Source organism: Xyrauchen texanus, chromosome 44, assembly GCF_025860055.1.
Source record: "Xyrauchen texanus isolate HMW12.3.18 chromosome 44, RBS_HiC_50CHRs, whole genome shotgun sequence".
In the NCBI taxonomy this organism is placed as follows: Eukaryota; Metazoa; Chordata; class Actinopteri; order Cypriniformes; family Catostomidae; genus Xyrauchen; species Xyrauchen texanus.
Genome location: NC_068319.1, coordinates 8,935,881 through 8,963,204, shown reverse-complemented (window position 1 = coordinate 8,963,204; position 27,324 = coordinate 8,935,881). Strand labels below are relative to the sequence as shown.

The window sequence follows — 27,324 nt, the reverse complement described above, 5'->3', positions numbered from 1 at the left end:
TGTAGCTCGGCCTTGTCCAGCATGTATACATGTTAATTGAATGATAATTGACCTCAGCTTGACAAGACTTTGAAGTGCCTTTGTTATAATAGTTTGTTAATAGAAACATTAAAAAATATGAAGCTATAGTATTAGTGTAATGTAAACGCCGTTTCATATTCCTTCAACCCAAAAACCATGTAATAAATTGAATAAAATCTAATAAAATCTATATTATAATAATTCTTACTTAGTCTGTTTCTTCTGGTCTAGCTTCTGTACTGCTCTACCTACTATTGCAGCAGATTTTGTATAACAAATTGCTCATTCTGTTCCTCATTTGTAGGTTGCTTTGGATTAAAGTGCCTTCAAAATGACTAAATGCTAATGTTAATGGCAAATATAATTGCAACAAAAATGTATTATCACCTTCTACTTTTTTAAATTATTTAAAATCAGACTTACCTGCATCCTTCAACGCTTCATAGGTGACAGAATTAAGGGAAGTGTGTGTGTGAGGTGTGTGCACTCACCCTGCTCAGGCCCATGTGATAGCTGCTCTTCTCCAATTCCAGGGACTCCAATAACTCCTCTACTGCCTGCAACAACACACACCGTGTCATCTCTAGTTCACACAGTCTACATTACTAAAACACTACTGACCCATGTGTACATCCACACACTGGTCAGTCTCTGCTTTTCAGGTCTGCTATTGGCCCTAAACTGTCCAGACGACCATCAGCCCCCACAGTGACACTGACACTCTCTCATGCGGAAAGGTCTTGAGAACTTGATCTATCTGAAAGGCCCCATCTAGATTACACCACTAAAGGGGGCGCTGGCCCCTAACAACTAAAGGGCCATTGTTTGAATCGGTTTCCAAAGAAACCCTCCACTGAAACGCTGATACAAGAGAAACATGGTTCTGTCTCTCTCTGATTCTCTCTATTTGCATCTTTCCTCCTTCCACTGGGACTTTCAACACTATTGACCTTCTCTGACAGGGTATCATTCTATGCTCTTTTTACCCCAAAAAAGTCTGCATCAGGGACCAAAATGAATACTCCTAACTGAACTGAGACAATTTACTAGAGAAAAATATTTCATACTAGTGATTTTGCATCATTTAAAAAAATATTTTTAAACAATTTTTTTCTCTATATCAATTATTGAGCTGTTTAATATTCAGCCGACAGCCACATTGGATCAAGCAATGGTAGGAATTCTGGGTTGAGGCAGTCTGTTCACTCAACCAATGGCAGATAGGGAAAGCTCTTTCCATTGGACTATAGTGGCACAAAAAAATTACACACCTCACATTTATGTAAGTTTTATTTACATTTGTACTCACATTTGGTGCATGGCGAGTGTTAATTTGGGACCCTGTCAGCGCTTTACATGCTCAGGGCCAAGTGACATTTAGGATTTTGTAGAAAACTTTTCATTGGCCTCTCCAATCACTGAACCAAAATAAGATTTGGAGGCCCCATGGACGGAGACATTTTTCAAGTTGATAATTGCAGTACATGTGGCCATTTAGTAAGCACTAAAGCCCAGAGCAATTACTACATTTTTCCTGTCTGCTCTGTGTATTGATTTGAGTCAGAGGCCCAGCTGGGGATTCTTGATTAAGCCGTCACAATAACCCACAATTACCCAGAGTTCATTACTGTCTTGTATTCACAACACACAAGAGTAAATGGAGCTCAAAAGTTTATTTGTCATTTCTAAAGCTCTTGTTGTATTACTGATGTGCAATTTTCTCTCTTAAACAACTACTCACTCGTTTCTCATCCTTCACAATGTAGTTTCGGCCCAGTTTCTTGGTCAGGTGAGGAGCCAAAACGTCAAAGCGTCTTCGGAACTCAGAGAAGACCATGTGATCAGGGAAACCTGTGCAAGGAATGCATGGATTAATTGGTCATTGGACCATTTTAACTGTAAAGAGACAACATTTAACAGCATTCACTATGAACTTAAAGACACCATGAAATAAATTGACAAGTGCTGTTTTCTGTCCTGTGTTGAAGTATTTCCAATTGCGAGTTTTCTTACATGCTTTTTTTACATTTATATTTAAATTTATTCAATCAGCAGAAGATTTAAATGACTTACAAAATTGTTACAGATCAATATTAAGTCTTTTTTTTTACTATGAATCTCCATTTCTATTTTCCTGTTCACATTATTTTTGATTTTTTTTGTGGTGATTCACATTCTTAGTGCATATCGCCACCTATTAGGCAGGGAGGAAGATTTATAGTAAAAAGGAATTAAATTTGTATCTGTTTCTTACCTACACCTATTATATAGCTTCATAAGACATGGAATTAACCACTAGAGGCGTATGATTTTAATGCTGCCTTTATATCCTTTTCGGACCTTCAAAGATTTGGTCACCATGCACTCCCATTGTATGGACCTACAGAGCTGAAATACTCTTCTAAAAATCTTCATTTGTGTTCAGCAGAAAAAAGTCATCCACATCTGGGATGATCACATTTTTGATTTTGGAGAACTATCTCTTTAATATTATTTTCCCTGCCCCCACACCCTTGGTTAGATAAGCAGAAAAGTTGTTTCAGAGGTAGAGAAAGTTATTACAAACTATTTTGATAAAGGATTATGATAACCAACACTTTCTATCTTTAGAATTAAGGGCATTGATTAACTGCGAACAGTAAGACCAGGAACATTTATTGAGAAAATAAATAAGTTCAATTTTGATTTTATTTTGTCTTGTCTTGTGAATCACACATCTTCATCTTCCACATTACTATTCATTCTCTCTTATCACCTTGTCTGTAAATCCTCAAGCTGTCCAGCAGTTTGAAGCCACGGACCTGAGCCCTTAGTAAAGCCACATCTAGCTGCATGAGTCCAGGGTCACAGATTTCCCCTGGGGCCTCTGGGGACCCTGCTGTCCGTAGTGCCTCCGCTCGGGGTAACAGACAGTGCACAAAGTGAACTCTGGATCTGCGGACGGTATCCAACAGAGCATCCTGACAGAAAAAGAAATATATAATTTTATTATAATTTTTTATTACCATTTGAAGTACCTTATTTGTGTTGATGTTTTCGCAATATTGCATATAAAGAATCAGTCATTTAAAATTGAAAGGCAAAGAAAGAAAAAGAGAGCGATATTGAATGACCCTCTCAAAAACTCACCACTTGAAGTTTTATCTGAAGGCAAAGAGACTTCTTCTTGACTGCAGCCATGCCTGTGGTGAAGGTCTTCCTCATGCCGGTGGCCCGACGCATGGCCAGCTGAGAGACACCCTCCAGCCCAGCAATAGAGCCGCTCAGAACCGCAGCACTGCTGGAGCGGCCCACAAACAATCCACTAATGCTCTTCCTGTTGAAATGACAGGGACAACTCAAGTATGTTTTCGTTATTGTTTAGAAAACAATATATATTAGTTATATAGTTATAAAAATAGTTTATATGGATTATTTATAATATATAGAATTTATTACTTATTCTTTAAGTAGATTCTGATTTACTCATTGATACGGAGGTGACAAGAGCAAAGGATTGTGGGCGAATCTTACTTCTGGGAATTCGCAAGCAGATTGGCTGCATTTTGCGGGGTGGGGTTTAGCTTGGCAAGGTTCAGCCAACCATTTGTGTCGTATTCCACCCAATCTGTCCCATGACTGTGGCCGAGCAGGAAGTTATGCGTGTTTTCACTCTTTACCAGCACAGTGTGACCTGCAGCAAAACAAGATATGCAGTACATGAATCCAGGGCAGAATGTGTGTTTGTATTTTATTTAAAAGAAATTGTGAGTGGTGGTGGCGTAGTGGCTAAAGCACAGGGCTGTTAATCAGAAGGTCCTTGGTTCGAACCCCACACCCACCACCATTGTGCCCTTGAGCAAGGCACTTAACTCCAGGTTGTTCCGGGGGGGATTGTCCCTGTAACAATTGCACTGTAAGTCGCTTTGGATAAAAGCGTCTGCCAAATGTCTAAAAATGCAAAGCATTTTTAGGGTTTGTCTATAGTAATTATGATTAGCTTATATCATCATTGCACTGACAACACAACAGCGCTTCGGTGTCAGTGAAAAAATGATAGGGAAAGGACCTCCTAACACCATTTTATGTACAAAACAAGCCCAGATGGGATTTGTGATAGAAATCAAGTATTTTTCAGCCCATGTAAGATGCATTTTAATTACCACAGTAGCACATCACGTCTTCACTATCACCAAAACGCAGAATGAGACATTTTTGTCTGCAAGCGCTCTTCATGTGGAGTTAAAAGGGCGCTTGACGCTGATGTTGCCGCCCTGACATGAATCATGAACGCAGCTAACGATTGCTATAGCAAAGTGAATAGCCACAGTATACCGGCAGATTAATATTGTGGAGGATGCGAGTTTGAGATTTAATGCCCATTGCAATGAATATGCAACATATTGGGGAGAATAATTCTTTCAATAACCAAACTTCCACTTAGACTTTGCGAAATGTTGAATGTTACTTGAATTGGTGTTGTGGAAGGCTTTGTTTGGAAAATGTTAATAAACCATTATAATGTTACATATTGTTTTGTTTTCTTTCCTCAGATGGAAATAAATGCATTTCAGTTGGAAAATAATTATATTTAGTGTAAAATTTAAGAACTTTCAAAATCTGCGATTAATCATGATTAACTACAAAACATTATGCAATAAAAAAAATATATAGAATCGACTGACAGCAGTAATCCAAATTTATTTTCATAGATATAATAATAATAATAATACAAATAATGTATAATTATTTGTATTATTTACATAGCTAAGAAGATGTGTGTATGACCTTTGCTCTCCCCCTCTGCAGGGCCGTAGTAATTGAAGAGTCTTTGGAGAAGTGTGTCCTCGGATCCTCCCGGCTGCAGAACTTCCTCCTCCATCAGCCAGAACAGACCCCTCGCCTCATCTGTCCGGGATAGTGTACGTACCTGAACCACAGACCCACATTGAATAATTATTTAAAAGGTGCAATATAACATCAAACACACATTTAACATTAAATTGAGAACATTTAATTTATTCTAAACACAAATAATGATTTATGTCCTGTACGTGCATCTTACCAGGGCCTGACTAGAGGACTGATCAATCACAGCTAATGATCGAGAAGGGCTAGGCTCCAGGTCATCCAATGTGATCTCAATGTTTTCCTAAAGGAGAATAGAGTAGTTCTTTTATCACAAAGAAGTTAAGTTTGTTCAAATAGACTATAATTCTGCCTCATCACATAAAGGCTGACATTAAAGCTCATGAGTAAGACTCATTACTATTATGTAAGACCATTATGATTGTGTTAAGAGTATGTGCACCTCTTTGTAACGCTCCAGCTCCTGTACAAACGTTCGCTCTTGGAAAAGCGTCTGCAGTCGCTCCTGACCATAATTGTGACAGAGCTCCTCAAACGTGGCTCCACGCTGGTTCTTTACCTGACGGGGATTCTGGAATCCTGGAGTGTCCACAATCATCAAAGAACAGAGAGAATGCTGACTGGACTTCAGAGCTCTGAAAACAAAGAGAGAGAGACATCTGAATGGCTCACTTGATTTGAAACAAGTTCCTGCTACACTATGGTGACCACTGACTACTTACCTGTTAATAAGAGAGATGAGAAGCGTGAAAAGTTCAGAGTATAAACTAGACGCCATGGATTCTAAACACTCTGCTGCAGTCGCTTTCGATGCTGAAACACAATAAAAAGACTGCTTTGTAACACAAGGAGCAAGGGAAACATTAATCACATTTAAAATTGTCACCGAGCGAGTTTACATGCACGTTCTTACACCAATTATACTTTATAAGCCTACAAAAGAGGTCATGTAAATGCAATAAACCAGGTTCCTTTTTCGGTGTGATGGCCATAAACGTCTTATGAATAACACTATTGACAGGGGTAGATTTTTGCCCATTCATTGACACTGATTTTGCATGCCATGTAAACACCTTTCCGGCTCATCCAATACACGCAGGTGTTGAGCACATGTCTCTTCACGGTTTGACATCAAATGTAGAAAAATAACAATTATTTCAAATGTCATGTAAAACCGGATTTATACCTTGTCCGTTTTTCAAATAAGCTGATTTTAGAAGAGTAATCATCGTCTTGGTCTGCAAGTAAACAGGCTCACTATTTACTTACACTCACATTGTTTCAAATCTGTATGCTGTTATTAATTCCAAGGAACACAAAAATAATCTTTATACAGCTTTTGCCATATAACAGCAGTTCATAGTGACCATGTCTTTTACGCTCCAGAAAGTGCAAATAAAACATCAAAGCAATCTATATGACTAATGCACAATATACCAAGCCTTCTAAAGTCATACGGTAGTTTTGTGTGGAAAAACAGAACAAAATTTAGTAGTTATTTATTGATAATCTTTACCCTCCACTGAAGCTTGTGTCTAGCCCACGCTTGTATCCAGAATTTAAAATGCCATGTTGTGTTAGGTTACTTTTTCTGTCAAAAAAGTACAATGCTTTCATATGACTTCAAAAGCATTGGAATATAATAGAATACTTAGAATGTATGTTCTAAGCACAACGTTTATGGCGCTATTATGGGGTTTTTTATGTGGTCACTAGAACCTATGATTGTATGGCAAGATTGCAATAATTCTTCAAATATTTCTACTTTTCTATTCCATGGAAAAATATCCATACAGATTTGGAATGACAAATGTTTTATTTTTTGGGTGAACTATTCCTTTAAGATCGCTAACAAAAATATACAGAAACATTTACAGACCAGTGCCTGTAAAGGAATTCAGTGAATAAAAATACATTCATATTTCAAAAAGTTTATGTACTGGTACCCAAGCTGTCTGTATCATCTGTACTCTGTCGGACACTGGCTGAGCGGGGCAGGGAGCCTTTGCCCTGCAGTCTAAAGATGGCGGATGAGAGCTCTTCCAGTGTGCAGCCCAGGAGATATGAAGCTTTCTGTGCCCACTCGTGCCTGGCAAACTGCTTTCGGCCCGCTGAGGGGGTCAAACAGCCACAACCACATTAGAACAATGTTACCACAAAACATCCTTAGAACACCATTCACATTACGGTGACAATAGTTTTTACAAACACTGAAAGCTCTCTGATCAAGTTTTCATAGAACAAGGAGAAACTTTCATCTCCTGGATTGATGATCAAAGAGAACAAACATTTTCATTCTGGCCTTCAACATCAGAGAAAAACACACACAAAGCTAGATGAAAGACTGATATACAGAGCTTGATTAGGATGCTAAATAAATAAAATAAACATAAAACAACCTGCTTTCATTCTGAGACACAGACAGATAGACAGAGAGAGAGAGAGAGAGAGAGAGAGAGAGAGTGTGAGAGACAGAGAGAGAGTGTGAGTGTTTACCTGCATCTGTCTCTGTGTTATGAAGTGGACAGCAGCATGCAACATCAATATGCAATAAAAACAAATTATTCGAATGTTAAAGACAAAACAACTATTGTACACAGAGAAACCATGTTAAACACTGAAGATTAAATGACATTTGTTTGTAAACATCAGTAACACACATGCCACCTGCTCATAAGAGCCCAAAGAGTAATTTGCTGTCTTGATTAAATGACTGGAAGGGCTCTGCTGACTCTTAGTGGACAGAAGTAAAAATACACTCTGAGAAACAAATGTCAAATACAAACACTCACTGTGACCTTAATTCAGGTCTGTTGGCTCAATTTATAAATGTATCTAAGTTAATATCATATTTTTTGCAAACGGTTGGCTGATCATGAGCAGATCTTGAACTCATTGTGAGAAAATCACAGGTCAATCACAAGCTGATTATGAGCTGATAAAGCACTCATTAGCTGTTCATGTGACTATCATTAGCTGTTCAAAAGCTTATCCATTGCCCTTCTCATCTACGACAGAAACTGCATCAACAAACAAAACCTCAATAAAAAGCATTTACTAGTAAAGCACACCAATCATTTTCTGTTCATAAAACAAACACCTGCACATTAATACATTCATCTTTAATTAGCCAATATGGTTACTGATCATATTGGCTAATGTGCTTTTATTCCAATGTCTTCTCACTAATTCAGACAATAGTACTGGTGTAGACAGACACTGTAGGAGCAAGTAGGTGTACCTTTTGTAGCACCAGCTGCACCAAGGTGGTATATTGCCCCTAAGATCAGCCACACTGTTTTCTGCTCTTCACCAGAAATTCCCAGGACCTTCATGGCAGCTTGTAGCTTAGCGAACTGCTGTGCAGCTTTCTGCTTGTCCTCAGGCTGTACAACAAAACACAGAGATATACAGTATGTTGTAGTTCTGCCATTTAATGATGAACTTGTATAGTATCTCTTACCTTAGAAGGAGGAAAGAGCCCAAATGCACTGTTCTCAGCAAAGTGATTGAAGTGCAGTTCAGTCCTGAATGGTACAAACTTTAATTAGCCAATGTTCTCTCTCTAGATGTATCACAGATTGCATAAAATGTATACTACCGGTATATAGCATGTCAGACTAATAGTGCACAATTAACGCATTCAAATTGCAATGTATAAATGTATTTTGGTCAAGGCACAATTGTATGATGTGGTTGATGTCCATATATGTCCCAATACAGACGTACTGCCTTACTTTATCATCACTAGAGAAATTTGTGCTTTAATTTAAAAGTATGCAAATCAATACGCAGTGTCTCTCTCTCTTTCTTTAACTCACTTTAGAGATGCATCTGCCCCGGCCATCAGATAGTAAAACACGTTGAAGCTTGACTCTGCCTCTGGTCGTCTGGTCACCCTGAACTTCTCCAGCAACATGGTCTATATGAGAGACATGTAACCAATTAGACAAAATTGTCAATCTCCTTGTTGTTTCCATCCTATGTGAACTTCATTGAAATTATAAGTAATCACCTCACTCTACCCTACCTGAACAGATGCAGAGGCCACCTGTCCTGCCTGGTCAAAGTCGAGAGAGACTATGTGTGAGAAGCGGCTGGCATTCCCGTTCATGACTGTACTACAATTCCCAAATGCCTCCAGAACAGTGTAGACAGCCTGCCATTTTTCAGCTGTGGATAATATAATATAATATAATTCTAAACTGTCTAAAACCGAAATTTTACTAACAGTCTCATAACTATAAACATGGCTAATACTTTAGTATAATCATAAGTTTTCATAACAGGGACAATTTTCACATGATTATTTTGTTGTTAAATCTTTTCTGTTTGAAACATGTTTACATTAATACATGTTTATATATATTTTTTCAATGTTTTAATATTTGATTACAGTCTGACACATGTTTTTGTAATTTTTAACATTATCTTTAACTAAAATATGTTCTTTTTTTTCAACTAAAATAGTACATGTCATTTTAGTAACATTCAAAAGGACAAAAACAAAAAGCTGTCTAAAATTAACACTGGAGCTCCTCTGGTCACTGTCCAAATAATACAATTTTTGTTTTATCCAAAGACACAATTAAAATCTGGGAAACGAAGGAGGACAATCTACAAAGGCTCCACCTCCTTACCAGAGTACACTTTCCCACTGCCTGCTGCGATGGTGACTAGGTACTGCAATAGGTGCTGGCTGTTCGTGGTCTTTCCACTACCACTCCTGCCCAGCAGCACGATGGTCTGGTCCTGACGTGTGGTCAGCAGCTGACGATATGCAGACTGTGCTATAGCAAAGACATGAGGAGCCGTTTCCTCTCTCCTGCAGCCCTTAAACATCTGCATCACCTGACACAAACAGACAGCAGTTCATCTCATTCCATTTCTCCATGCATTAACACAACGTTAAGTTTAGGATTTTTTTGTAAAAATGTATACCTTCTCTGAATACATGGCAGGGAAGCTGAGAGGATTAATCACAAGCAGGTTGGACCCAGCATAAGTGTGAATCAGGTTGCCGCCAAAGCGCTGACGCAGAGTGTGAAGAATGCTGGACTCGTTGAGATAAAGAAGAGACGACAGATCCTCCACTCTATCATATGACAGGGGATTTGCCTGACAGACAGACATGAGATAGATAAGATCATTTGAAATATTATATTAAGATAATTTGAATATTATATTTGGATGGATGAGTAAATGAAGAGGGACCACTCGACCCACCTTCTCCACATCTTCCTCGTCAACTTCCAGTAATGTTCCATCATGCTCCAGTCTGACCTTCACTTTTCCCTCTGGAAGAGAACCCGGGTCCATCTTGAGTTGAGTTGCTATAGAGACAAACCAAAAATATAGACTATAAACAAGCTGTATTAAAAAATCTCAGCATACAGTAAAACATTTTATCACTTGAACTGGGCTAGTTATCATCATTGGCCAGAAGACATGTCACCATGTAGCGCAAGACTGGTTGCCTACTGAAGCTAAGCAGTGCTGAGCCTGGCCAGTACCAGGATGGGAGACCTCCTGGGAAAACTAAGGATGCTGCTGGAAAAGGTATCAGGGAGTCATGCAGGACTCACCCTGTGGACTGTGTAGCTCCTAATGCCACAATATAGTGATGGGACACCTTTGGATGAGATGTTAAACTGAAGTCCTGAATACATGTAATCATTAAAAATATCCTTGGTGTCCTGGCCAAATTCCCACCATTATCAGTCATGGCTTCCTAATAATCCCCAGCCATTAATTGGCAGTATCACTTTCTCCTCTCCACCAATATGTGGTGAGTGCACTATGGCTGCACACTGGTGGTGATTGAGGAGAGACCAAAAATGTTCATGGTGTAAAGTGCTTTGAGTGTAGTGTCAGAAAAACACTATATAAATGTAATGTTCATACATTCATCATGCAAGACTTTAGGTACAAACCCAAAGAGAAGCCATCTTTATGGACTAGCCACACCTTCTCAGTGTTGTACCAGGCCTTTTCTGCAGCAAGCTGCTCCTCTGTCTTCACCTGTAGCAAGGGAGGAAAAAGAAGTCAGAACACGTTTGATTACTTTTTCGTCCTGTTTTTAGGTTAGATACTGTGACAGTGACATCCAGTTGTAAGTGTGGCTTTAGAAATGAAAACGGTCTGAGATGTTGAAATGAAAATGTTGGTTTATTTTGGATAATTTAAAGAATACATAATCTCAAGCACAACAAAACAGTTGCAGCACTGTACAATAAAAACAAAATGGCTTTAAGGTTATTTGATTTTAGTGTGGATTTTTTCATACCTACATTTCCTACATTCTGTTTGCTCTGAATCTGGACATAGCTGAGCATAACCCATCCGTCACATTATAGAGACCTGATTTTGGTCATAAGTTAACTAAATTTTGACTAAAAATGTAGTTACTGTGTTTTGATATTGCACAACAGTGCCAATCAGCAGCAATACTTTATCAACTATCACTAATCAAAAACAAGTTCTCTTTACACACAAGCATCAGCCAAAAAATGAACACACAGAAAACCAAACACAAGCAAACATACAGATGCAAAGGCAGGATTCCAACTGTTAATTCAATACAGAGAGGAGTAAAACCAAATAGTCAGTCTTGAACTATGACAGACCACTATTTGGTTCCTTACTACAATTTACTATTTAACTCTTCTGAGACTGACATAAGACACAGGCAGAGCAGTGAACAAACCTTAGACAGACTGGCAGATTCATGAGCAACCTGCAGGAGAGCCACAGGGTCCTCAGCTGCCTTGGCCTGAGTGGGCCAGAAAAAGCCAACACAGCGGAGGTCAGTTTTTAGATAGTTATACATATGTTTTCACAGGAAAGAGGCCATAGAATTAATACAACTAGGGCAAGAGGCAGCTATTAAAGCACCTTACAAAGTTGCAATTACTTAGACATTTGTCAAATCAGATCAATACCAGACAATGACCTCAACAGGACAAAAAAAAAATAAAATCATCAAGTGAATTTTAATTAAACACTTAAAGAAAGGAAGGTAAGAAGGAAAGATGAATGCAAGAAAGAGACTGAAAGAAGCTAAAAAAAATAAAGAGTGAAAGAAAGGAGAAAAGAAAGGGCAAAAGAAAGCAAAAGATATAAAGGGCAAAAGAAAGAATTAAAGGAAAAGCAAAATATATAGTGAAAGAAAGAAAGAAAGACTGTGATAACAGGAGGCTTTACAGTAAAGTTCTGCTCCAGATGTTTGTGATTCTCTGAAATGGGCATCAGTGGAGACCCCTACAGATGGAACCAAACAGGGTCAGTGAAGGTAAATTTATCATGACAACAATAGGATCAGCAGTGTGACTATTCTCAAACCAACTAGGTTTCATTTTCAGACAATACTCTCTCAAAACCACAGCTAAAAACCTTCATTTTCTCATACATACAAGTCAACTTGCCAGTTGCAGAACACAAACCTGCTGGTTGTCGACAAAGGCACTCTGGGATGGAAGTTTTCCTGCAGGAGCAGCCGAAGGTTTTGACACTCCCTTAACCTTCACAGCAACATCACATACGCTGGTTGTCAGTACATTTGCATGGAAACACATCCAAATGAGTAGACACTCCACAACCATGCCAGAAGCCAGTAAAATAAGGCCCATCCCACACAGAACCATGGGAGCAAACAAATTCACATGCAGTAAGAGTTCCAATCCAAACATCACACACCAAAATTGCATCTTAAATTTACAAAAAAAGAAAGTTTGGAATTGACATGCTCACTGCCAATTAATTATTAGTCCAATATATCCTCCATGAGCCACAACATTCCTTAAATTTTTATATGAGTTCTACCTATTAACAGGATGTTAAATCTGATGTGGGGTTTGAAAGGTAACCCAGAGATTATGTGCTTTAGACAATGATTTCAAGAGTCAAAATCAGTAATCAAGTGGTTTCAGAGTTACCACTTCAATCCACTTCATAAGGTTAATGACAGCATGTTGCAGTGTACTTTACACGAGGGCGAAGAACAGCAATTATTATGAGATATGGTGAGATGTTAGTCTTTCAATCAATCTTCCAGATTTGGTTTCTTTCATGTATCCACTAACACTGTTGTCTTGCTGAACAAACATGCATTTGAAAAGCATTCAGAAACACGTGCAGTCTGTACCTCTGGCTTTCGTACAGCTGTGGTCCGTGGCACAGGAATAAAGCCTGCAGGGGGTGCTAATGGGTCCACTTTGGGCTTGGGGATGAATCCTGACACTGGCGCAAATGGGTCTCGCTTTGGGGTGGGAACAAATCCCATTGGTGGTGCCAGAGGATCAGGTTTAGATGGAGGTTGAGAGGTGGGGTTGGATTTTGGAGCTGGGATGAATCCGTTTGGTGGGGCCAGAGGATCAGATTTGGATGTCAGCTGAGTCAGGGGGTTGGGTTTAGGAGATGGGATGAATCCAGCAGGTGGGGCCAGAGGATCAAGTTTGGATGTCAGCTGAGTCAGGGGGTTGGGTTTAGGAGATGGGATGAATCCAGCAGGTGGGGCCAGAGGATCAGGTTTGGATGCAAGTTGAGTGGAAGGGTTGGGTTTAGGAGCTAGGATGAACCCAGTGGGTGGAGCGAGTGGGTTGGGCTTGGCAGGTGGAATGAATCCAGAGGGAGGTGCAAGAGGGTCCACTTTAGAAGCAGGTGAACTGGATGCAGAGTTAGGCACGGATGTTTGGGTTTCCTCTTTTGCCTCCTCTGAAGAGATCTGACTTTCTTTGACCTGTTTTGGGGTTTCTTTGTGTTCAGCAGCCCTCGAACGAGACCGGTGTTCTTTAGTCCTCGCACGGCCCATTAGGCTTGTCAAACCAGCAGAAAGGTCGTCTCTATCCTTGGAGCGGCCAGTTTGGAGGGGGCTTGATTTGGGAACTGACGTGGAAGAAGAAGCCTGTTCTACTGATCCCATTTTTGGCGTAACCCTCTGTGCCGCATTCATTCCTGTCCTCGCCAATGAGTCGGACTCCACACCACCATGACGCCCATTCATGCAGCGGTTGCTTTGCTGGTCTTCAATTGGTGAGCGCTCTTGGTTTGGTGCCACTGAACGCTGATCGGTTGCACCACTCACCGCTGTCTGCGATGGACTGTTCTCACTGTCCGACTGTTCACACAACCCCAAATACACACACACGTACAGATGTCACCACAAAACAAGCACCTGTTTACAGAAATGTACTGCAGCTAACAAACGTTATAAATCTCAAAAACCTATGATATTCTCTATAACAGCTAAAGCAAAATTCCACAGGGAAAATAATTCAAGAGATGCACAAATTTCCCCAAAAGATAACAGATTTCAGATAGGAGTTCTGTTCTGAATATTATGCCACATCCACACTAATCTGTTTTTGTTTTCAGAGTCCTTACACCATTGTTTCCTAAAGTATGCGGTAATGAAGTGTTTTTAAAACACCGCACTAGTGTGGATAAGTGGTATAAACATAGATAAATTTATGCATTTTTCAAACATAATAGTGTGATCATGGCCTCAGATGGTCTTCACACTCTCCAGCCCAGCAGTAAGGAATGGAAGAGTTTATCTATTGCATACCACTCACCAAATACTCCAAGTTCATCTGAAAACCTCTGCTCTTTCTTCCAAATGACCAGAAACTGTGAAGTCCTTTTTTCAGCAAAGTAAGGCAGGTTTACACACAAACACAGTAATTAAGGTCACTGCAGTGCATCGTTGGCTCACAGCCCTGGAATCTCTACAGGATGAACCACACAGGCCCTAGGCTTCTCTCAGTCTCTCTCTTTCTCACACATACTGCCCACTATGCACAATTCAGAACCAGAAAGATTCAGAGCCTTTCAGACCACAAATCAAACTTTAGTCAGAGATACTAACAATGAGCTCTTGTGTTGACACAGACCTTCATATCTATCCTAAAGGTGATGATGCTGGTGCTCCTCCAACTGTGCAAAGCCTCCTGCGGCCCAATGAAAGCGACAGCAGTGCTCTGAGCGCGCCGGACAGGCCTCCAGCCCGCCATCTCCATGATGACTTGCAAACCTCACACACGTTTGCTTCAGACATACACACACACACACACACACACATCCTTAGCGCAGCATCCTTTACGTGCTTCCCCCTTGTCTTTCCCTCTCTTTCCTTCTCAAGCTGCCCCTCCCACCTCTGCTGTGATTGGAGGAAGAGGGCAAGACATTATGTCAACAGGCCCCACCCACTAGAGTAAGGCAGCAGTACAGCCTCATACAAACATTCAAAAATGATAACTCTGATCTAAACCTTCAAAACGTTCTTTTTTTCCATGGAACACAAAAAGCTGATGCTGAAAATGGCAGCCTCGATAACATTCATTAAAAGGGGAAAAATGCAATTAAAATGAATGGTGACTGAGACATAATGTCTAATGTCTCCTTCTGTGTTCCACAGAAGATAGCAAGTCATACATGGTTTTATTTATTTTTTATTCATGTATTTTTTTAGGGTGAACAAGCCCTTTAAAAAACAACTTATTTTCTGTTTGCATCAGCTCATACTATTCTACTCAATTTCATCTTGATAAAGAATATATATAGAGAAATCTTTTTATCCTACCATAATAACGGAGGAGAACAATTGCTTTCCAAAGGAGAAAGACCAGTGTCATCTTCGAGATTTAACTCATCTTTAAATTCTCAGTTCACACCTAGGGTCACAAACCATTTTCTAAACAACCTCATATTTTTAACCTCCTAATGATACAGTATATGCAAATTACACACAATATGTGTTTTAGAATGAAACCACAGTCAAAATAACAATGCAGAGGAGTGCTAAGCTGGGAAATGTGATCTTGTCTGATCTCAGATCAGATACCCATCTGAAATCGGAGTCATAAAGTAACAAAGACACTGCTCACTTACACTGGAGCCTTTGGCACCTGGTACATTTTCATCTTTGACCTGTAGGAGGGCAGATGTACACAATAGTACAATTAAACCAGAGATTAAACCAACAGACCTGAGATATGTGCTGGATGGGCCCTCTAACTAACCCTGTTCACCCTATATTCTTCCTATGTACAAAGTGACAGCTTTTTGTATCACTATGTGCTGGGCATTCCTGTTTGTTCAGGGAATGTGAACACACAGAGACAAAGGTCAGGAAGATTTGCTCATTATCCCTTTGTCAGACTGAAGACTAACCTCTATCATTTTGATCTCTCATTGACTAAAGCCCACTCCATCCACCCACCCACACGCGCGCGCGCGCGCACGCACACCTAATGCTAAAGTATATGCTGAACATGGATTAGGGACACTATAAGTCACTATTATAATATGAAATCAAGCACACTTTAAAGGGGTCATTATCATTAGGAATTAAATTTTCCTTCATCTTTTGAAATAAAACAGTTCAAAAGAGTTAAGATATATGAAGTCACAAAAAGTACCACATTTAATTTTGAGGGTCAGAGAAAGGGTGAAAATGGGTATAAAAACTTGACATACATTTAAAGTGGGCCTCTTCTATTTCAAACACCATGTCTTATGTAAACAAAAAGTTAATACACATGAACAGATATAAAACTATACTTCCCTTTTTCTCCCAAAATGAGAAACGAGATGAGAAGGCCATTGAGAAACAGACAGCTCAGGAGAGGAGAGGAGAGATGGGCTGGGGCAAAGGCAGTATACAGAACTGGTGAAATGCAGAACAGATGAGAGATATCAACAGGTCTTCTAAATAGCTACAAGAGAGCAAAGGAGGGATGGAAATCAAATATGTTAAAGTTACAGTGAAATGGAAGCTTCATTTAGACTTAAAGTACAACATGACACTCAGTCAGTCAAACAACCACACAACAATATAATACTGAAATGATGCAGCTTTAATTATGTCTGAAAGTGGCTTAGTAGTGAATATGGTAAACTTAGAAAAGAGCGACAGGAGGTGCTGCTGTCATTAGTTTATGAAGAACTAATTGATGGATTTTTGACCAATTAAAGTCAAAAGGTTCAAGAAATTGAATCATTGAAAGATATTCCAGAGTTTTCCTTAAAGGCATATTCCACGTTCAATACAAGTGAAGTTCAATCGAAAGCATTTAATGCATAAAGTTGATTACCAAAAAATTATTTGAAATTTTTCCTTAGCAAAAATCGAGGGTACTGTGAGGCACTTACAATGAAAGTGAATGGAGGCACTTTTTGGAAGAAGTGTGAAGCTTATAATTGTATAATAGCACTTAATTCTTCTGTTAGGATTAGATCTGTTAGTGTTACGTCTTCATGAGAATTAAGTTGTAAAATTGGCTCTAACTTTACACAGAAAAATCATAATTACATGCATATTGTTTATGTCTTGTGGTTATACTTTTGAAATGGTAAGTATTTTAACATTTATAGATTGGCCCCATTCACTTCCATTGTAAGTTTAGCTTTTTTTAAAAGAGGGACGACTCTGATTAATTTTTTGTGGTAATCAACATTATGCCACAAATACTGCTGATTGAGATTAACTTTAAACCAGTAACGTTCCTTTACTAGTAACTAAATTAAAAAGCCTTAACTAAACCTGTTTATTCTGCTATGCTATAATTATATTAGATTTAAATTAGTAAAAATCTCACCTAAAATAAAAGTGAACTGTGGTTTGTTGTTTTACATGTTAGTCAGATGGTCCCTTCCCTTCGAATGGCCAGTTCTTGGCCAAAGTTGACCTGACTTTATGTTGTACTACAGTAAAGTTTGTTTTTCAAACAAAGAAAATAACATATTTTTTAAATAATATGGCCTTATTGAATCAATTTATATCAGAATCAACAGAGCTGAACCAACCCAATTGTGAAAGTGCTGGTCAGGCTAGCAGTAGACATGGCTGAGCATTTATCACACACCAGAACATTCACTATAAATAGAGCAATTGACAAGAGGCCCCGATGTGAAGTAACCACAACACACCTACACCCACACTAGGCTGTCCTGAAGACTAAATCCTCACTCTGATACCTGTCAAACACACAGCGGATGCCTCGAATTCCCTCCGTCTGTTGTGAAAAGCAGGCCAGCGTGCGTGCTCAGGTGGATATCCATGGGCAGAAGTCTTGAGCAGAGCTCAACATTGGGCAGGACATTACGACAAAGAAGTTGCGTAGCAGTGCAGGCTGGAGAGGGAGGGTGACAGCTGCTGCAGGACACTCAGGCTATAAATAACCATGCACCCCAGTGCTCCTCTGACCCCAAACACACACAAGCACGAACGCACACACACACACACACATACAAACCTTTAATCTTTGCTGGTAATGACAAAATGGAATCAAGTGGATAAACTGACTTTTCAGAAAATCCAAGCCAATTCAATAAACTCAGACTTCATCAACAGAGACTACAAGAACAAATCCCACCACCACAGCACTGCCACAAGTCTTGAATAAAACAAATCCTGCAGTTCCTCAAAGATCCACCAGAGGGAGGAATTGTGCACACTTCATCCAGTAAGTTAATTTAATTTGCCGGTCTTTACTAGTCCTTTTTTGCAAAAGCAAGCCTCAATATTGCTTTTGCTCACTAAAAGGGATAGTTCACACAAAAAATTTAAATTATTTTATCATTTACTCAACTCATGCCATCACAGATGTATATGAATTTCTGTTTGTATTCAGCAGGGAAAAAAAATATTTTTAGAAGAATATCTCTGCTCTGTAGGCCCATACAATGCAACTGAATGGTGGCCAGAACTTTGAAGCTCCAAAAAAAGTAATCTATAGGACACCAGTGGTTTAATATATGTCTTCTGAAGTGATGCAATCACTTGGGATGAGAAACGGATCAATATTTAAATCTTGTTTTACAATAAGCCAAATCTCCATTTTCACTTTAAAATTGATAAAGTGAAACTGGAGATTTAAGGTAAAAAAGGACTTCAATATTTATCTGTATTTCAATATTTCCACACCTATTATATTGCTTTTAAAGACATATATTTAGCAACTGGAGTCATAAAGATTACTTTTATGCTGCCTTTATCTGAACCTTTTTGTAGTTTGAAAGTTCTGGCCACAATTCACTTGATTGTATGGACCTACAGAGGTGAGATATTTTTCTAAAAATCTTTGTTTGTATTCTGCAGAAGAAAGAAAGTCGTACACATCTGGGATGGCATGTGGGTGAGTAAATGATAAGAGAATATATTTCTTTAAGTTAGGTATTTCAACAAACTCCTAACTGTAAATATTAAACTCGTTCTGCACCGTTTTTGCTATGGACATGAATGATACCTCCAATCATGTCCATCAAATCATTACCAGCTATATAAATTGCAACTATTGGAATATATAGTTACTAATATTTTGTATTTTAAATATGTTATCCTGTTACATGTATTCCCTTACTCCCCAACCCTGCTCATGTAACTGGTACTGCTCGACCCGCTCGGAGCAGGATTCGAACCGGCATCTCCAGCATGGGAGGCAGACATGCTAACGAGGAGGCTAAAGGCTACAGCCTCTAGCGTCAGTCACTAGTGCACCTCTTGAGGCCAGGGGAGTGAGGTTTACACACTGCACAGCAATCACGTACCTGCAGGCTCCCATTACAACACTCACAACAACCACTAGTCACAACATGAACAAACATAAAAAGTGATTATAATGATCCCCAAGTACATACAAAGCCACCATGAGGACTTGTATGTTGGTGGGGTTGTAGGTCAGCCCAGACCCATCCTGTCGCATCATATCAGCTCTGAAATTCAGGACAAATGGGTTGGATTTTTTCAATGGAGGACATGGTGGGCTCCTTAATCTGATTAGCTCCCTGTAACGATGGATCTCTTGGCTTTTTCTAAGAAGACCCTAATGAATCAGTGAATTTTCCTTTTCACTAAGAGCAGTTCTTCAGCAGTATTCAAGACTTCAATGCTGTAAAAATAGGATAAAAAAAAATAAAAAAAAAAAGTACTCATGTGTACTCCACCAAACGTCTACAATAGTCTTTAATTTCCCAACTATAGGGATTAGAGATGCAGATAAAGTAGACTGAAAAAGGGGGTAGGGGCAAACATCACATGCACTGACATTCACATCAAAACTTACATTACCCGTATGATGAAGTGCAGAGTTTAGGAGTGTAACAAACATGATCACTTCAAAACCGGTACTCAGTTACACAAAAGTGGGAGGTCTAAACATAATTTAAGCCCCACCTAATAGCCTACCTGTTACTATGGTAATGAACCATGGCACCTCCCTCCTTTTAAGCCTAGCTGACTCTATTCTTAGCAGTTTTTGCTACTCCACCTTTTACTAATAGGGAGTGGTAATGCAGCAATTCTGCCACACAGTCCAATTCATCTTCACTTATATACATTATACATTCAAGACTCATTTCATAAAATCTAGAATAAAAGCATCAGACGATGAAAAGAGACAGCAAGGAGAACTGAGTTGATCCTTGTAATCAGGATCAGTGAGGGGAATCCAGGACACAGACCTTAGGTTTGATGGCATTTTTACAATCTGATGGCATACATGTTTAATATGTTGCATCGTTCAGCTGATGATACATTACAAATCAGTCTTCCCACAAATTCCTAGTGGATATTAACAACAATGGAAAACATGGGTTATGAAAATTAGATGTGAACTAGGACCAGGGCCGCCACTGGCCAAATTGATGCCCTACACCGAGTTCCAAGGGGAGGTTCACGTGATATGAGCGTGAAGCGATCGTCTGTGTTCTACAACTGCTTTTGGGTCCTTGAATAACATATAACTAGAGTAAGGGCAGCCGGTGGGCATTCTGGTGCCCTCCTAAGGTAAAATGGTGCCCCCCCTAGGGAGTTGGTGCCCTACGCAACTGCGTAGTATGCGTGTAGGGAGCGGCGGTACAGCCTAGGACATGCAATATATTAAATGGACAGTACTATTCCTCACAGCCTAGTTTTAGTTTACATCAAAGTAAATACGGTGTCTACATTGGCTATATCTATATCTAAGGTCTATAGAATGAAACATTTAATCATAAAGTTCTTAGGAACTTCTAAATTTTAACTGGCATGGATGGCAAACTGTGTTGAAGAGCAGCTAGCTAGAAGTAGTGCCACTATTAATCTAATCATGTAGTCAGTAGTACAACAGAAGCTCAGCTGTTTTTAAAATAGTGTAGCTTTTTCAAGAGTACAACAGTCTGGTTCAAGAAGTAAAAATCCCATTCATTTTATCCATATGGGAAATGATTATTAATGATAACTTTTCAATCTTATAAGACAGACGTACCATGAGATCAAAGGATATTAACTGACGGTATTACCTTCTGTTAAAGCCACCAATCTGTGTTATTTCAACTTATTATTAAAAACAAAATCATCTTTAATAGTGGAATGTCTGGTGAAGAACTACACTAGCCATGATCCTGAGAGTGAACTCCCACCAATCAGAGAATCGCTGCAAACAAACTGTGACAAAAGAGCCCAGCAGGGATCGATCACTTCCATTAATAACGTCAATCTCTCTACACTCTCATGCTACTTATATTTTTGTATTTATCTGAATATTTTGCAATATACTGATTCTATATATATTATTAATACATTATTGTGATTGTCATTCACAGTGCTTCATTAGATTGTGGTTAAATCCTTCTTGAAAGACATAAGGTACACAGTCTTTTGGTGCAATTTTCAAATATTTTTTGGCATCACAATAAAAGTTGGTAATGGTATGTTACACCTCTGAGTTGGTTGGTTTGGTTCATGGCTTAAAACTCTTATGATCAAAAACATTTATGTGAAAAATACTTCAATAGCAAGGATGGCTGAAAGAGAGGGCGTGCTCTGTTAACACTCTATAATGCACTAACTATGTATAACAAGCAACGCATTTTAAATAACAAGTAGTGATGTAGCATGATATGAGAAGAGGTGGATCCTCAAATCACACATTCCTGTGAAACCAATTTAAACACCTGCTTTACAAAACCATACACTATTGCACAAAGATAGCAAAAAAAAAAAAATCATGTTTTTCTTATTCAGATAAACCCAGAGGGCATCAGCCCTGCAGACACATGACAGCAAAGTGTCTGGTTCTCTTTGCTTTGTGATTTACATAACATTTACGTTATGGAAAAAGTGTAGATGAGAATCCAAATCAGCAAGTAAACAATACAAGAAACCAGTGTCAGCACTTAAGAGGGGTTTAAGGCTAAAATGTCAAACAAAAACAAAAAACTAAATTCAAAATGTGTTTCTTCTGTATTTTAGTTTGGAACATCTGATATATATACAGTGCTGCTTAATATTTTATTATAGTCCTAGTTATAGACATATATCATATGAGTTGATTTTGATTGAATTCTTAGGGTAACAGGTAATACAAATTCAATATAGAGATTTTGCATTAATTAAATGTAATTTATTTTACATAAACGGATGAGAGACAGTTTCTTTTGGTTAGAAAAGAAATTCCCTCAAAAAGATAAAAAAATGCCCCTCAAATTCTCTGGGACAATAATTGATTTACAAGTTAATTTCTAAAACTGTAATCTCAAAGGGTTTCACCAGGTTTATGAAATTGTTTTAGCAAGCTACACAATTAGTCAGACTGAAGACATAATAATAATAATAATAATAATAATATATATATGGCATATTAATAGTTATTTTAATTACAGATGAAACAATGACATTCAAATGCATTTAACTTCTGTAATGTCATTTATATATGACCGAAAAATAAGTCAGTGGAAAATAAAATAGGGCTGGACCTGATTTTAAGCATCAGGATTTTATTGAATCACGAAAAGTAGGTTACAGCATGACTGGCTAATATTACTTTTCCTTGCTCATGCAGCCTTGATTACATCAACAGGAAAGAAAATAATTTATAGGGATGGAAAAAGTTCCTTAGAATACTCTTAAATTCTGCGCTCGCAACGCAGACACACTGACTCAGTTTAAGTCTAGACTAAAGACTCATCTATTTAGCCAAGCATATACCTAATTTACTCAATTAGGCTGCTTTAGTTAGGTCTGCCGGAACTAGAAACATGTATCATGTAACAGACTTTGCTGTGATAAATCTTCTAATTTGTTTTGTATACATTTTTGATAGTTCTGTGAGTTTAAATAGGTTTAAGAGATGCATTATCTGTCTTACTAAGGAGGGACTTTTATTTTGATGGGTATTATAGTCTAGGGAGCTAGACGGGCAATGAAAAGGAGAGCACGCAGTTCATCAGAGTTGTTTCGCAGGCTATAAACTTTGCACTTTGTTAAGCACCCCCCGAAAAGGCATAAGGTCTGTATATATATATATATTTGTTTACTGTTTGTTGTAATTATTGTTTGTGTAATTCGCTGTATGTTAGTGATAATGTAACGGAGAGAGAGAGAGTTTTGGACGAGTCGTTAATGCGCGCTTCTGTACTTTCTTTGTTCAGCTCTTACGGTGATTTTTGGAGTGAAAACGGACTCAATAAACTTCATAAACATCAGTAAAGCTTGGTCCATCAATCGGGCGGGGTCCCTTACAGTAAGAGCTTCACCTTCGCTGGTTCAGATATCCGCTGCACGTGCTTGTTCATGGTGGCAACGTGACGATCGTTATTGAATTGCAGCACGATGGAATCAGCGTGATGGTCTAAGGAGCTGAAACGCCATAAAAGTGAGTTGACTATGGAAATTGATACGGTAGATACAGATTCGGAAAGCCTGCTGCAGACGGAATCAGAAGGTAAAAAGGAAAAGCAAGGAAAAGGAGCAGTTAAATGTAAAGATAAAAATACATCTGAACTTCAGTGTCTTCCACAAGACAGTGCAGGACTCCCTCGACGTTCAGAACGTCCACATATTCCTTCAGAGAAAATGCTTGCATACCAGAAAGATGAGTGCTGTAAGAAAGAAAAAAGGTTAAGCACTTTGTATGACCAATGGAAATTAGATGCTCGTAAAGCAAGACATGACTTAAAATCAGACATCTCTGATAAGGAGCTCGCTGAAATTGCTGACTCTCGAGGATAAAAAGAACAGTATTATGAAAATCTTTAGTGAAATAAGGGAACATGTCACACCCGCTGCCGATTTAAGACGAAAAATTGATGCATGTGAAGCCGTGACCAATGACATTGTCAAAATTGTGCTGGAAAGGTTGACAACAGTAGATGGTGAGTTTGATGCAGAACAGGAAAGGGGCCGTCTACATGAACTTTTAGCTCATAGTTATGCCCATTCCATATATGGTTCCAGTGCTTCACAAACAAGTGTCAGCAGCCATTCTAGATCTTCTTGTACAACAAGCAAACGAGCAGATGCTGCGGCAGAGCTGGCTGCGAAAGAGGCTGAATACAAGATGATGCAAACGGAAAGACAACAAAAGGAAAAAATAAGAACTCTAGAAGAGCAGCTCAGACAAGAGCTAGAAACTCAAAGGTTTGAATTAGAACGGCTGCAGATAGAAAAGGATTTAGAGGTGGCTCGGGCCAGAGTAAAATCCTATGATGAAGAAATAAAGCAGGAAACAAAGAGTCAGTCAAAACAGAATGAACATGAAAGTCGGAAAAACGAAATCTTCCCTTCGACACAACAGCGATACAATGTTATCCAGTCAACAACTCTCAGTGAAGTGTCTCACCTTGCTCAGGCAGTTCAGGACAGTATAGCCATCAATAGGTTACCCATACCCGAGCCTTCAGTGTTCAATGGAGACCCAATTCAGTTTGTGGACTGGAAAGCCTCATTTATGTCACTTATAGATAGAAAAGGCATCTCAGCAGCGGATAAACTCTATTATTTGAAAAAGTATGTCAGTGGCTCAGCACACAAATATCTTGAAGGCACCTTTTATCGAAATGATGAAGAAGCTTACAAAGATGCTTGGAACAGGCTTAACCAAAGATACGGCCAGCCTTTTGTCATTCAAAGAGCATTCCGTGAAAAGCTGTCAAAGTGGCCTAGAATACAGTCCAAAGATGCAGAAGGTCTGAGAACATTTTCAGACTTCTTAAATGCCTGCCTGCAAGCCATACCTCATGTTAAAGGCCTGGAAATATTAAACGACTGTGAGGAGAATCAAAAGCTGGTACAGAAACTTCCTGACTGGGCAGCCTCCAGGTGGAACCGCCAGGTCACAACAACACTCATGGACGGCAAGGAATTTCCAAGCTTTCAAGACTTTGTAAAATTCCTGTCAACTGAAGCAGAAATAGTGTGTAATCCTATCACTTCTTTACATGCACTTCATTCACGTGAGTCACCTCATGAGAGAAGAATCTCAAATGAAACCAAAAGAAACAAAGCAATTGTCTATAAAACACAAACAACAGTAAACGTTGATAAACAGACAATGGCTAAAGGACAGTTAAAAACGCCATGCATGTTGTGTCAAGATGTCAACCATCAACTTAATAAGTGCCCAAAATTCATGGAGAAGTCTCTGAAAGACAGAAGGTCCTACGTCAAAGACAACAAACTCTGTTTTGGATGTATAAAACCAGGCCACTGTGTTAAGGAATGTCGCTGTCGCCACACATGTGAGGTATGCAAATTGCGACATCCCACATGTCTTCATGATTACAACTATGAGTATAACGGAAACCGAAAGCAACCAACGGTAAGCAATGAGCGTGCACGTGAGCGTGAGATTACAGATGCCATGTCACTCAATATCACAAGAGAAGGTCATTCGGTCATTACATCTATGATTGTACCTGTATGGGTGTCGTCCGTCAAAAATCCATCCAATGAACAGCTTGTCTATGCTTTGTTAGACACTCAGAGTGACACCACTTTCATTGATGAAGAAGTGAGTAATGTACTGCAAGTGGATACTCAACCAATTAAACTCAAACTTACCACCTTGATGGGAGACAATATGATCATTAAAAGTAAAAGAGTATCTGATCTTCGTGTGAGAGGGTACAATTCCTCAATACATATCAATCTGCCTCCATTATACACCAAGGAGTGTATTCCTGTCAATCGTAATCACATACCAACGCAGGAAACGGCTAAGAGCTGGAGTCACTTGAAGGTAATTACAGATGAAATGTCACCTCTTCTCAGCTGTGAAGTAGGTTTACTAATTGGTTACAACTGCCCCAGAGTGCTAGCTCCCAGGCAAGTCATACTAGGTAAAGATGATGAACCTTATGCTATTCTAACTGACTTAGGTTGGAGTATTGTGGGCAGCTCCACACCAGGCATCAATGGATCAACAGCAGTCAGTCTTTGTCACAGAATAGCCACAAAGGAGATTCCAGCTTTGACACCTGTGGATGCCATACGTGTACTTGAGTCGGACTTTAAGGATGTCACGGTAGATGACAAGACAATTTCTCAGGATGATATTGTGTTCCTAGACAAACTCAAAGAAGGCATAAAGAAAAATGCTCAAGGACATTATGAAATGCCTCTTCCGTTCAAACAACGTCCATACTTATCTGATAACAGAGAGCTTGCCAAAGTCAGACTCAATCATTTGAATAAGAAGTTCTGTAGAAACGAGAAATACAAGACAGACTACATTACTTACATGAATGACATAATTGAAAGAGGTGATGTAGAAACAGTGAATGATGATGGAACTGATGGTGAAAAGTGGTACATACCTCATCATGGCATCTACCATCCAAAAAAGCCAGACAAGTTACGTGCTGTTTTTGATTGTTCTGCGAAATTTAAAGGCACAAGTCTCAATGAACATTTGTTACCAGGACCAGACATGATAAACAATCTCACAGGAGTCCTTGTCAGGTTCAGAAGACATCCTATAGCTGTAATATGTGACATAGAAAAAATGTTTCACCAGTTTCATGTCCAGGAAAACGACCGAGATTACCTGCGCTTCTTATGGTGGCAAAACGGAGACACAAATTCAACGCCTCAAGATTACCGAATGAAAGTGCATCTTTTCGGTGCAGTTTCTTCGCCTGGCTGCGAAAACTATGGACTAAGATATCTAGCTAGTGAGCATAGTCAATCACACTCATTAGCCGCCCAGTTCATCATAAGAGACTTTTATGTTGATGATGGAGTCGCAAGTGTAGAGACAGTGGAAAAGGCAATTCAGCTAGCAAAAGAAGCACGGGAGTTATGTGCAAAAGGAGGTGTTCGACTTCACAAGTTTGTATCAAATGACAACACTGTTCTGCAGAGCATACCAGCATCAGAACGTGCTGTAAACTTTGAAACAAAGGATCTTACCTTCAATGACATGCCACTTGAGAGAGCTCTGGGAATTCATTGGAACATACAGAGGATAGCTTCAAATTCCATATCCCACTAAAAGGTCAACCTACAACACGTCGTGGCATATTGTCTACTGTTGCCTCCATATATGATCCTTTGGGCTTTGTAGCTCCCTATGTTCTCAATGGTAAGAGGATCCTACAAGAAATGTGTCACCAGGGTACAGGCTGGGATGATCCACTTTCCCTTGCTCTTAGCCCATGGTGGGAGAAATGGCAGAATGACTTTGTCAATCTGGAAAA

General features: G+C 39.1%; 1 protein-coding gene across 10 annotated transcripts in view; it reads right to left on the bottom strand.

Moving 5' to 3' along the window:
- myo18aa (myosin XVIIIAa) overlaps nt 1-27,324 on the bottom strand; it is a 65,227-nt gene that overhangs the window by 18,886 nt on the left and 19,017 nt on the right. For 4 of the 10 annotated variants that reach the window (XM_052117151.1, XM_052117158.1, XM_052117156.1 and 1 more), the window contains exons 1-25: nt 17,845-17,987; nt 16,435-16,583; nt 15,757-15,797; nt 13,013-13,984; nt 12,312-12,389; nt 12,073-12,129; nt 11,576-11,641; nt 10,803-10,890; nt 10,096-10,202; nt 9,811-9,987; nt 9,510-9,720; nt 8,900-9,042; nt 8,691-8,791; nt 8,333-8,396; nt 8,111-8,255; nt 6,816-6,980; nt 5,592-5,682; nt 5,312-5,504; nt 5,066-5,152; nt 4,789-4,930; nt 3,535-3,694; nt 3,151-3,337; nt 2,777-2,981; nt 1,763-1,872; nt 513-578 (exon numbers count right to left, since the gene is read on the bottom strand). In XM_052117151.1, the coding sequence (XP_051973111.1) occupies nt 513-578; nt 1,763-1,872; nt 2,777-2,981; nt 3,151-3,337; nt 3,535-3,694; nt 4,789-4,930; nt 5,066-5,152; nt 5,312-5,504; nt 5,592-5,682; nt 6,816-6,980; nt 8,111-8,255; nt 8,333-8,396; nt 8,691-8,791; nt 8,900-9,042; nt 9,510-9,720; nt 9,811-9,987; nt 10,096-10,202; nt 10,803-10,890; nt 11,576-11,641; nt 12,073-12,129; nt 12,312-12,389; nt 13,013-13,984; nt 15,757-15,797; nt 16,435-16,471 (3,693 nt within the window). In that variant the 5' untranslated portion in view covers nt 16,472-16,583; nt 17,845-17,987. Of the gene's footprint in view, nt 1-512; nt 579-1,762; nt 1,873-2,776; nt 2,982-3,150; nt 3,338-3,534; nt 3,695-4,788; nt 4,931-5,065; nt 5,153-5,311; nt 5,505-5,591; nt 5,683-6,815; nt 6,981-8,110; nt 8,256-8,332; nt 8,397-8,690; nt 8,792-8,899; nt 9,043-9,509; nt 9,721-9,810; nt 9,988-10,095; nt 10,203-10,802; nt 10,891-11,575; nt 11,642-12,072; nt 12,130-12,311; nt 12,390-13,012; nt 13,985-15,756; nt 15,798-16,434; nt 16,584-17,796; nt 17,988-18,122; nt 18,223-27,324 lie in introns of those variants that run through there. The other 6 variants (XM_052117157.1, XM_052117160.1, XM_052117153.1 and 3 more) reach the window with 5 other exon arrangements.